The sequence below is a fragment of the Cygnus olor genome, chromosome Z (assembly GCF_009769625.2).
Source record: "Cygnus olor isolate bCygOlo1 chromosome Z, bCygOlo1.pri.v2, whole genome shotgun sequence".
Taxonomy (NCBI): Eukaryota; Metazoa; Chordata; class Aves; order Anseriformes; family Anatidae; genus Cygnus; species Cygnus olor.
The window spans coordinates 13941822-13954679 of record NC_049198.1 but is presented as its reverse complement, the minus strand read 5'-3'; the positions used below and the strand labels follow the sequence as shown (position 1 = coordinate 13954679).

General features: G+C 39.0%; 1 protein-coding gene across 5 annotated transcripts in view; it reads left to right on the top strand.

The window, feature by feature from the left end:
* Window positions 1-12858, top strand: part of FYB1 (FYN binding protein 1) — a 68431-nt gene that overhangs the window by 38571 nt on the left and 17002 nt on the right. For all 5 annotated transcript variants that reach the window (XM_040541135.1, XM_040541134.1, XM_040541133.1 and 2 more), the window contains exons 3-6: window positions 7230-7410; window positions 9095-9153; window positions 10666-10685; window positions 11461-11507. In XM_040541135.1, the coding sequence (XP_040397069.1) occupies window positions 7230-7410; window positions 9095-9153; window positions 10666-10685; window positions 11461-11507 (307 nt within the window). The remainder of the gene's footprint in view (window positions 1-7229; window positions 7411-9094; window positions 9154-10665; window positions 10686-11460; window positions 11508-12858) is intronic.

The window sequence follows — 12858 nt, the reverse complement described above, 5'->3', positions numbered from 1 at the left end:
TTCCATTACATAAAGCTGAAAAAGCACGCTTACCATCTGATGGGAAGAAACTCAGAGGAGCTGAGGACAACAAAAGAAAAAAAAAAATTGTACCCAGGCATTCATTTAAGTTGGACCTGGACTCAGGGAGGGCAATAATAAAAACTGTTCTGTGGTCTTTGTTTTCAGGGCATGAGCAGTGTCTCCAGTAATCTTAGTGTCTCCACTGTTAGAGCATATCTGACAACATCACATCAAAAACACTGAGCTTCAGTAATGTTGCAAGTGTACCTGTTTACTCTGAGCAGCTCCAAAGTAGCATCATTTTGAAACCTGAAATAATGGCTTGTATCTAAATGAATATGCAAGTTAGGGAAGCAGAGCAAAGAACAGCTCTCTGCAGATTATGAATAAAGTAGGAAGTGGGTGATCAGCTGCTGCAAATGTTGTTGCAGGTTCTTAGTAAATTCTCTGTAAGGCCCAGAAAGCTTCCCAGATCTTGCATGTAGAAATGGTGACGTGTTTTGCAGTAAAATTGAAAAACAATATTGCACTTGCAAAATAGATCAAAAGCATTTTGTTTTATAAAATAAATGTTTCATTCAAAATGCAAAACTTTTGACCAGCAGTATAACTGCTTGAAAAATCCTGAAGTCCTTTTTCATTTAAGAAAAAAATCATCATTAAATTGAGTGGTGTAAAATTCCAGGCATTTTTCTTGCAGAATGTATGGAGTCCCCTTGCAGTAGCTGATATTGTCAGGTTTTCTTTACATTAATAAAGCCAGAGGAGGGTGACACCTCATCAGTAGCTCACCGCATCAGGCGTCAAAGGGAACAAAGTCTTTACAAAGGATGTATTCTAGACTAGAGAAAGAGAAAGATGGTCTGTTTGTTAGGATATGAAGTGGAAAAAAAATACTCAGTTTTTTCCCCTGTATGTACAAGAGAATGCCTTGCTAGGAAAGGTATTTTCTGTAGTATATATATTATTATATTTATGGTGAAGTAGGTGAGATGAGAGTGAACTTGAAATGGAAGTTAGTGTGGTGTACATGTACGGTTTCAGTTTTGTTTCATATGCAATCTTCAACTAGAAATGTCTGGATTGAGGCAATAGATGGCCTTTATACTACAGCCTGATACCTTCAGTATAATTCAGAATTAAGTCCTTCCAGTTAAGATTACAAAAGCTACCTGGATATCATCCTGGGCAACCTGCCTTAGGTGTCCCTGCTTGAGTCCCTTCCAACCTCAGCCATTCTATGATTCTGTGAAGATGACTGTGTAGAAAATGGAGGCTGGGCTAATGCATTTGAAAGAGATTGCATTGTGAGGAAATATGCTTCAGCTGTTCTCAGCTAACTGGAATTTCTTAAGCATTAATGACTTTGGGAACAGGTATACATTACTGCTACAGTCTAGCCAAGGTGTGAGAAAAATATGAATAGCTGAAGCCAGGTCATCACCTGCCAGATTGGGATAGCTTCCTACTCCATGGGTGATGATCAGAACTATTATTTCTCATTGTTGCCAATTAATAACTTAGTGCCAAGGAATCACATACTATTGTAATACAGAATTTATCAGCAATTTATGCCTTCAACCAATAGGTGTTGAACTGCAGGTGTGAGTGATTAAACGTGTTTTGTTGTTGTTTGACTGCCTCTGTTCTGGTCAGTTTGATAGTTAGATACTGTTCATCTGTGTGCCAATCTCTCATCCAAGAAATGAGACATCCTGGTATTTAGGGAGACAATAAATAAAGACATGTCAGTTCAGCTTTGTCAGCACTGGAGCCTATATCATCATTGTACATGAGTACAATTTATCTTATGAATCTAAAAAGGAGTGGGGAGAACTGGTTCTTGCTGAATTACTGATTCCCATCAGATTTCTGTCCCACCTCCGTGCTGCTTGTTGCATGCATGGTAAGGACTCCAGGCGCTGCTGGAATTTCCCTCCAGATTCTGCTACTCATTTCTGGTATTGGTACCTCAAGACTGAGTAAGGCAGTATTTCAGAACAGTTACAGAAGGTTTTTAACAAGGTAAGAGTGGATATGTTTTTTTAATCCTAGCTTGAAACTTGTATGTGTCCACATAGAGTTCATCTGTTCCAAATGGTTGGGTTTATTTGTTTGTTTGTTTGCCTGTTTGTTTGGCTAGTTTCTCTTTGAGTTCACACAGGAAAAGTGTGGAAATTACTGAGACCTGCTATAATTCAGTTTGTTTTCTGCGGTTGTTGAACACAGAATATCTGGACACAAAGGGAAGATGGGTTCTTTCTCTAGATGTTGTGTTAGCTACTGAAGATACACCAGTGTTTCTCACAAGCCAGGAATAGGAAGGGTCAAAGTCACAAGTTTTACATCAAGACAAATTCAGTGTCCTGAACTTCCTGATGAACAAACACTGCAGGAATGCAGGTGACCTCTGGGTTGCTACATGTATAGAAGTTGTTTGTGAAGGCCCCCCAGGCACACAGGAGAACTGCTTACAATGTTTTGTGCACAGTCCTGGTGTGAGTGCTAAAGCTCTAAGGACAATTAAAGAAAGTTAGTATCACAATTAGCAGAAATATTTGTTACTCTTTATGGACAGTTTGTATGGCAGGTTTCTCTTAGCTGCTTTACAGCTGCACAGATTTTGAGGAACTCTTTCTTTTTGATCCATTCTTTCAGTTCTTTGTTAAAAGGTTTGGTTTCTCCACCTGTTTCTTCAGTGCCAAATAGCATGTGAAAAAACTGAGAGACCCAAGAAAAGAGAAGAGGCTATTTGGAAACTGAAGCAGTAGTGGCGAAAGCTATCTTGCAGTGATGGTCTGTCACCCTGTTTCTGGTGGTGAGAGTGCTTTGGGTACGTGTAAAGCCAGAATATAGTTTCAATTTATTTTCTCATTCTGAGTGTCCAGAGCTGACTTCAGTTCCACTACCAGCACAGAACCTTCCCGGGCACTCAGAGTAGCAAGCCTACAAGGCACAAGAAGCGGGAACTGGGATCAAAATGAAATGCTCAATTAAAACAAGAAACAAAACACTACTAAAACATCATGATAGCTGTGTCTCTGTGAGCCTGATTGTAACAGCCTTTTCATACTGAATGTTGCCTTCCTATCTAACTCACCCCCTTATTTTCAATATTAGAATTAAAACATTTTACACCCACAGCAGTTTCAGTGTAAGTGAAGGTAATTACACCTCTAAAGGCAGGCAAGAGTCAGTTCTATAGTTAGAAAAAAAAAAAAAAAAAAAAAGAAAAAAAGGACAGAAAAAAAACCTTTCCATTATCATGATGATCATTCAGTTATTGCTAGATTCTAGCAATGTACATAGATAAAAAGGGACAGGTGTTCAGCCTTTATACTTAAAAATAAGGACTTAATCTAAAATACATATGTTGTCCTTTCCTGGCTCTGTTTCCTATTGTTTGGATTTGGCTTTTATGAGACAACAGATGAGAGAAGTATTACGCACAGGGACTTGGGCAGAATTTTTGGTTTAGTCCTACAACCTAATCACAATGAAGTAATACTGTATGATGATATAATGCATGCATGCTATCATGCACGCGATTTTTGTGCACATGTGCAACACTGTATTATGGCAACACATATATATCCGTGGAAAAGCTGATACGGGATTCACTATTAAAACATAAAAATTTGAGAGTACAATTAATACCAGTTAACATGGCTTTTATGAAAACATAAAAGCCTTTTATTTCTGCCTTCATTCCTTGGGTAGAATCTGCTTGAAAGAATTCTACTGCAAATAAATGCTTAGATTGTCAGTGCTATTCATCTTTATCAGGGAATTTGGAACATTAAGAGATTATAGCTGATAAAGTCTGTATGAATAAAGACTCTGAAGAGTTAAATAAGAACATGCACTCCTCAGAGATCAGATACAAGGAGGACGTGATCATTTGTAATCTTGGCTTAATTAAACAGTGTTTGACTTTATGCAACTGCAAATTCATGTAGAATAAACAAACGGAAACCATACCTGCAAAATGTGGTAGTGTAATGCCTTGGAAAAAAAATCGAAATATCAGAGAGGATAAACATCTTTACAGTTAAGTAAGGAAAATGTTGTGGCAGAAAGATCTAATGCACAGTGATTTTGAGACTGTAACCCTAATTTTTTGGAGTTTTACCTTTAAGAAGTCTTCATACAGTCATATAGTTTGGGAAAAAAAGCTTTTGCTAATGGTCCTTAGTTTGATATTCATCTGTTTGCATTCCAAAATAAGAACATTAGAAAGTGCTTCCTTAAAGTTGCTGGCCTTTAAGCACATTTTTTCTTGCCTTCTGCACCATGGAAATGGGGAGAGGAAAAACAAAACAAAACAAAACAAAAAACTTTTATCTTTGCCCAAGACTTAGGTTTTGTTGTTATTGTTGTTTTGATTTCCCTCAGTCTTATCATCTTTGACAAAACAACCTCATTTTTTTCAATATCTCCTGGAATTTGTGTTTTCTGAACCTCTAACTATTCTCTGTACCTCTAACCATTCTCTCTGTTCTTTGGGTTCTCTCCGGTTGGCACACATTATCGCTGCTATAAGCCTCCTCAATACTAAGTGAAAGGATTATTTCATATTATTTTGGGGCTAGCTTTTTAAATAAAATTATACTTTTGTCTTTAAAGTTTTATGATCTCACATATTTTAATCTCATCATCTCTTAAATATTAATGGACTGATTCTGGGCTATGAACTTTTCTTTAAAAATACCAATGGATTCACCTGTGTAATCAGCACTATTGGGACTTTTAGTATTTTGCTGTTTAAGTAATGGTGGAACTTAACTCATTTCAAAATTACTGTCATTGGCCTGTACATTGATGAGTTGCTCCAAGGAGCCATGAAGCCCATTTATCCATGAACTTTTGAGTTCCTTGTTAGTAAGCACAAAAATGTCAAGGCTTGGTATTTTCCATCTAATTTCTGTGTGACGTGCGAGAGGACCTTCTAAGCTATTGATTCCCCTTCTCCTCTGTACCCCAAGGAACCCTTCTTTAGTTTCTTCATGTCCAGGTTGACCCACTCAGTGCATGTTACATTTATCTATCTTCCTTATATTTATGCACAAGGTCCAGACTACTTTCTGGTTCTCTTTTATGCTGCCTGGATACTGGCCTAAGAAGCACAGCAAGCACATAAAGTTAAATGTCAGGAGCTTTCAATAACTGGAGGATAGCAGATAGCTGCTTTCTTAGGTCTTGCAGGCCTGACATGTTGACCAAGGACCTTCCTGTAGTAGGGAGAACACCATGGTAGTAGTCAAACACTGGAGCTAGTTGCCCAAAGAGGCTATGGTAACTCCAGCCTTGGAAACAGAAAACTCAGGTGGCCAGGGCCCTGAGATCCTTAAGCTAGTGACCCTGCTTAGAACATGAACTTGGGCTAAGTGGCCTCTAATGGTCCCTCCCTGCCCAGGTTGTTCAAGGATTCTGTGATTTTTGCCAGTGTATTCTGACTATAGTGTAGTTATATGGGGACAAGGAGAGGCTGGAAAAAATCAATGGAATAGAAATTATTTGAAAATTTTTAACATAAAGAAACCACATTTATGTTAGGAGGCTTCTAAAATCAGAGTAGCTAGAGTCTGGGAGGTTATCAGGAAGTACTATTCATACAGGCTTTCCCAGCTCCAAGCAGCAATGTCTGCCATCATTGGAGACAGGGTACAAGACCAGTTCAGTTTGTTCTGGTATTCTGTGCCTAAAAACAAAGAAAACCAAACTAGCATAGCAACTTTGCTACCACATTCATGTCTCCTAAGTAATTTAAGGACATAAGAATAACTCTTGCTCCTATATTCTGCTTCCAACAGTGATCTGAAGTGGAGAAATGCGGCACAAACTATTTATTTGTCCTGTGATTTATTGTTTAGCAGAATAGGCTTCACGCTCCTCATTGTGTCTCATTATGTTGTTAAAATAGCAACAACGACATCATCCTGAAAGGGGCAGGTAATAGGATTCTTATTATTTTTTTTTTTTTTTGTACTTGCTTGCATCATGGATAAATTAAAGATTCTGTTTATAAAAGTTATGAAAAGAGAATCTGTGCAAGAAGTTGTAGCATTGAAAATCAGACAACCAAACAGCTAAAGAAAGCTCTTTTAATAGTCTAACTAACTTTCAGTCTGGGTATTAGGCATTAGTAAATATTTTTAGTTCAGTGTTTGAGACGCTTGTTTTTCCAATGCTTTGAAGATTTTTTTCTTGACAAGATTTTGATCTTCAGTATGCAGGTGTGAACTTGAAAAAAACTCCAGAAGACAATGGGGTTCTTTTTGATTCTTATTGGTTTAACTGAACTGTGAATTTGCTTTTTTCTTCTGCTCTCCTCTTCCTTAGACTTTGTTGTACTTTGTTCCATACAGATGGGGACAATCCCTTCTGGGTAGCTTAACGATAGTTGAAACACAATTCTAGACTTGACAACATGGTATCCAGGCAGTGATTTCATTTGATTGTGTGTGAATAACTTCTCCGAATGTGAACTTTCGAAGCCATAGTTACCATGGTTTTGGTTGTGGCTTGTACATGGGGCATGAATTCGGTGCAGCACACGCACGCCAGCCTACTCGTGTAACTATGGCTGCTGTGTTTCTGGTGCACTGCATCATCTTGTTTTCAAGACTGCACCTGTTTGTTGAGGGTGTAGCTTCTCAGATTGCCCCTTTTCTAGTATGGGCTTGCTAGTGTAGAATATTAAGTCCAGCCTTTTACAACTTACATTACAAATCTATTTACAGTTGTAGAGATAGCTGTACAACTTTTAATCAATGCCAAAACATCTTTTTCTTTCTCATGCCCTCCCTTTAAACTTTGTCTCTGAGCAAGAACTCCAGTGAGACTGCACTGCTCATGTGACACTTTGCAGCTGATCTCTGCAAGAAAATTGTAGAACTAAATGATAATGTGAAAGCACAAGAACTTATACACTGGATGGACTTTTTTCTTTTTTTGTGTGTGTCTCATTTTCATGTTTTTAAAGACATTTTCAAGGCCTACTGTAGGCAGTAAATTCTTCTAGGCAGATCCTCTCTCCTGTGGTACAGGAAGGCACCAAGTATATCTAAGAAAGAGGTTCACAAAATATATTTGCTTTAGACAGTGTGCAATAGTGATATTTTATCCTAATACGTCACGTAAACAGTGAGGTTTTTATTTTCTTTCCATCTTGAGCTATTTGCTTGATTAATTATTCTGTCCTGTTTTTGTTGTTATTTTTTCAGGCCCTAAAAATGAAGGTTTTAAACAGCCAGCACTCTCCTCAGCAGCAGCCTCGCCACCTGCACCTCCACCATACTCTGCCATGCAGTTGCCACCTCCTCCACCAGCCCTTCACCCATCCCTGCAGGCCCCAGCAGCTCCCAGCCTGCCTCCCAGGAACATCAAGCCCAGTTCTGAAACAACGTAAGTGAACATAAAACATGAGATCTTTCATTTTCTCTCCTTTTTCCACCTGTTACTGTGCTCATGCTGTAACCTGTGAAGACCATCTCGCAGATCTCTGGGTGCACTGAGCTTCCATGCTGCTGTGCTTGTCCTGCCCTTTCCCTGGCCTGTTTGGATATGTTTTTCATTAGCTTGGACTATTTAGTCATTTCACTAAATAGTCTTATATGCAGGGACACTTTTTCTGCCCTGTTGGTGAGGGGGTAAGGGATGGAGCGGACAAATACCTGGCTGGGTTTTATACTCAAAAGTAGTATAAAAAGATTTCTTACTTTTGCAGATAATCATTTGTATCAATAGTTGAACCTTTCCCCTGCATTTTTCTTGTGGGGAAGGAGTCAGGAGGGTCAGGCCTTCCAGCCGATACCCTGCTTTGCAGCCTTGCAAGCCTGAGGAACTGAGCTCAGCGCTGGTTGCGAAACCGCACCACGGGATGCGGCGTGGCCTGCTGTGACAATATTAGAAGCCACTGTCACACACCGGGCTCCTTTTCTCTGCCCTTCTCCGAAAAACCTCGTGCACATCGGGAACCCTCCAGCGGCGGAGGGCTGCAAGCGCTTCGGTGTAGCGTGAAAACTGGCCGGAAACAAGCTGAAGATAAATACCGAGCCTCTCTCCAGCCAGCAGCCGGAGGATAAGGAGAATATACCGCGGCGAGCAGGGGCGAGGTGCCGTCCGACAGGCGACATGCGACATGCGACAGGCGACACCCGAGCGTCCCAGCCGCGCTCGCCGCCCCCTCTAGCGGCCGCGGCTCCCCGGCAGCAGCCCCCGGCCTGATGCTCGCCCTGTCCTGTCCGTGCCCCTATCCCACCTCACAGCACCCCTCCGGCGAGGGTAGGCGGCCCGAGGCTTCCTTCAACCGCTACACAGCCTTCGGAAGTGAGAGGCCCCTGAAAATTGCCGGCTGCAGTTAAAGGTCCCTAAACTGCCAGCTATATCTTCAGCTTCTTCCTTCTCCGGGTTTTTTAATCCAGCACCAGAACCCTTTCACCCGGCCTAACCGTATGCTGCAGTTATGGAGCACTGGAACAGGCTGCCCAGAGAGCTTGTGGAGTCTCCTTCTCTGGAGATATTCAAGGCCCGTCTGGACGCCTACCTGGGCAGCCTGCTCTAGGGAACCTGCTTTGGAGGGGGGTTGGACCTGGTGATCTCTTGAGGTCTCTTCCAACCCCTACAACTCTGTGACTCTGTTTCTCTTGCCCCTTGTATAGATTTTAAGCCATACAAGTCAAGGAGCACATCTTAGAGCTACGTTTAGCGTTGTACAAAAGTCTGATGTTCCTCTTGTGCACTGTGCGAGGAGCCTGCACCTGCGAAGATGGTTAAAAAAACCCAACTCTTTCCAGTCAGTAGGCCCATCTGCCCATTATATATTTCATACACTACTCATCACCATCGTGTCTGAGGGCCTTTGGCTCCTTTCTCCCTTTACACTCATGATCAAGGTGTCTCCACCTGAAAAACCTACTCACAGTCAGGAAGAGACATTCACGGGTACTTAAGGAGCACATAGGGCTCAACAGAGCACCCAACCATTCTATAAAATAACTGAAAAAAAAAGCACCGGAAAAATGGTAAATGAAAATGCAGTCATAAAACCATCTAGTGGTTTCACATGTTCCCTTTTTCATACTTGCAGAAGTCCAGACAACGAAGAAAATTATGATGATGTGGAATTTGTTTCACAGAGTAAGATGGGTACGTTCTGAAGCTGTAAGCATATTGTATTTATAAGATAAGCAAAAGCATATTGTGTTCGTGAGTGAGTTGTGCAACTAATTATGCTGGTACTGCAGTTTTATGGGCTAAGAAGGTTGTCTCATAACACTAATTGCTTTATAATTAATATGACAGACTCTCAGGAACTGCTTTAAATATCTCCCTTCCCTTCTCCTGCACCCCCCACCCCTTTCTTTTTGTTGTTGTAAATATACTGGAACTAATATAATAAATTACCAGATTATAATAAAATATAATAATATAATAATAAAAAATATAAAAATATAAATATATATATAAATAAAATAAATAAAATAAAATATAATAAAAATAAAATATAAATTTAAAGATAAACATATTAAAAATATAAAATATTAAAATATAAAATATAAATATTAAAATTATTATCAACATCAATATTAATATTATTATTTTTAATAATTAATATTGTTAATATTAATATTGCTTAAATATAAATATTATAATTGTTAAATTATGTTAATTATATTAGTTATTATAAATATTATAATTATTATAAATACTAAGAATATAAATATAAATATATAATAATAAAATAATAAATTATCAGATTTCAGAATCTGAACCAAAATGAATGCTGTTCTTTCGGAGCTGAAGTTGTGTGTTCTGGCAAAACAGGCACTGTTTTATATGTGATTAAAAAACTAATAATAACTTCCTGATTGTGCTTTTAGTGTGGCTTTGTGATCTGCCTTCAATAGGAGGCAGAGAGTCACTATGTTGTACCAGGAGCTGCCAGAGAAGCAGATTGTGACACAAAGAATTTCAGTCCGCCTTCTGATCTCTCCTCGGGAGGCACTGGTCTGTGCCAGGCACAGTATGCATCGCTTAGCGTGCTGACCATCCCTCTGTACAACAATGTAGGCGTGGAGCTGAAACTGTTCCTGAGCTCTTTGCTTACCTAATTTACCGGCAGAGGAAGCAGCAGATTTAGTGGTTTTTTTCTGCAGAACAGGGCAGAGGCTCGCTTAAAGAAAAGCCTTATTCAGCTGTGGAGTTGGTGCAAGCAAGTTCTTTGTGGTCTATCCAGACTGATTTGTTTTGTGTTTCGTTTGTTTGTTTGTTTGTTTTAACAATGATTTTCTTGTATCAGTAGGCATTTTTTGTAAACAAATAGCATAGGTAGGTTTATCAATGACCCTGATGAATAATTAAAACAAAATTTTCCCTTTCAAAAGTACATGGTGAAATGTGCTAAGTTATAGGAAACAAGTGAAGTGTTTGTACCAGGTATTTCTAGTTTACAGCATACTGTAAAAGCAACCTGGAAAAGCTCTGATTTTTCACTTTCATATCCTCATTGAACGCTAGAGCCTACATGTATTTCTAGTTAATACTAATAGTGTTGTTAGCAGTTTGTAAACAGTTAACACTATAATGAACTGGGTTTTGTACAGTAAATAAAAAAATTAATATCCCCCCCTTTTTTTTTTCTTTTTTTTTGTCATATAGGTCCTGGAAATACAGAGGCGGTAAGTGATAAACTTATCCTTTCCAGTACAAACTGACAAATTTAGTAAAATCAATTCAATACATTAGAAAAGTAATTGCAGAATGAATCCAACATGTTGACAATAAATTGTAGAAACACTTACTCTGAAGGGCAGAAATAAAAACAAGTAAGCTGAGCAAACTGGAACTAATTATAAAAGCTGGCTAGGCACCAAAACTAGGTTTCAAACACAAAACAAAACTATTTCTTCTGACATTTCATTTCATTTCACTGAGATTTTCCAGAAACAAGGGCACTGTTCTATTCTAGTAATAAACCACTTGTTTCAATTAAGCACACGTTTGTGTTGGTGTCTTTAAGCACCTGGCTGTACTAGGATTAAAACAGTCTCTGAGACCTTAATCTGAATCCTATTTAGATCCCTAGCATTCCGGTTTAACTACTGCTAACCCTGGCGCCTTCATCATGGCAGTGCAATCATCAGTGCAGATAAAGACTTTCCAGGACTAACACTGCAATTAAAACATCCCCCTTTGGATTAAGCAACATGCTAGTGTGACGGTAACAATCCAGGATTTTAAAGCTGTGGTATTATAAAAGCAAGGATGAGACAAGGAAGGAGAGAATTAATGGGTTTGAATAATGTAGCAATTTGATTTTGGAAGATTAAATGAATTTGTATTTACATCTTGCTGTAAATGTTTTTATACAATTTGTATGAAGTTTACATAGCCCATTTTCTTCATGCGTTTCCAAATGTATATAGGCCATTGAAAACTGAAATTTTCTTACAGGGCCAAGGAAGTGATGGAGAGATGTATGAAGACATAAATGAAATCAGGTAGAAATTTTAAACCCTGTAGCCTATTGTATCTTTATTACCAAAAGACTGCTAGCAAAAGTACCTCACCTGGCACAGAAGTGTGATTCCACTGCAGCCCCTGCCAAGCATCATTGTATTCATTCGTTTCACCTGGAGAAAATCAGGTTGTTCACAGATTATTTCCCACTTAGATCCAATATGCCCTGGGGTGGAAAAATTCCTGTAATAAAATCATGTGATTACTGTGATCTAGATAACAGAAGAGTCTGATTTCTGATCTAAGGAACATGTGTGAATCACTGTTTGGAATTACAGCCTAGGAGCAAAAGTAAGTTCAGCCCCTAGATACTATGGTCACAGACAGATTCTTTTGTTGTGGTTGCTTTTCTTGCTTTCTACATAAATGTACCTAGAACTCCTATAAGCGACCAGATGTACAGGTCTCATGGTTCACGTACCCTGGCATATCTGCAGAGCCAAAATAAGAGTTCTGCTGTCTCTTACCCTTTAACCCCTCACTTAATGGAGTCTCTCACCCCACTAATATCTGAAGTTATCGGATTCATTGTGTGGCAAGATCCAAATAAATCCTCTAAATTGGAGTAAATAGTCTAAAGTTCCTACACCAGAATACCTTGTTTCGCAAGTAGAATGACTTTTAGCAGTAATTTATTGTTGAATTCTCTTTCACAGATAATTTTAAAACTATATAATCAAAACAAGTGTTCCTCATTCAGACTGTATTTTTATTTATAGATTTTTAATTTTTTTTTAATTTGATCATTTCTGTTTAGCAAAAATACCAAAAAAGGAAGAGAAGAGAGCCTCACTTAATCGGTTCCATAGGGTCTGTAAAGAATAGCTCTTCAAGTAAAAATGCTGGCAGCAACCTACAAAGCTGTAGCTATAGTCCTAATTACTTCCCGTGGCCCACATCTCAGTAGCATCCAGGATGCAAGTCATGACAGGTGATGTACCCTGGTGTATTGGTCACACTTACGGAGCAGTGCAGAAGACTGATTGCCATTTGCTGTAGACCACTGGAAAATCTTTCAGTTAGTTTTAAAAAAGCAGTCCAGTGATAACTCAGGCTTCAGGTCTGGCTTCATCAACCACTGATAGCCTGGGTAAGTATTTAGCAGCTGCAGACAGTGCCACAACACCGAGATTACTACCCGTTTGCCAACTTGCTTACCAAAATTAGCTCAGATGTGTTTGGACATGCACATGCAGAGCCAGTCTCCCTTTCTGGCATACTGTCCTCTTGAAAACAGCTGCTTTAAATTATGTATGTAATATAAGAGAAAGGGCTGCTTCCTCTGTCTGTTGCAGCCACATTTGGGTTTAAACATGTATCTTAGGTTTCACT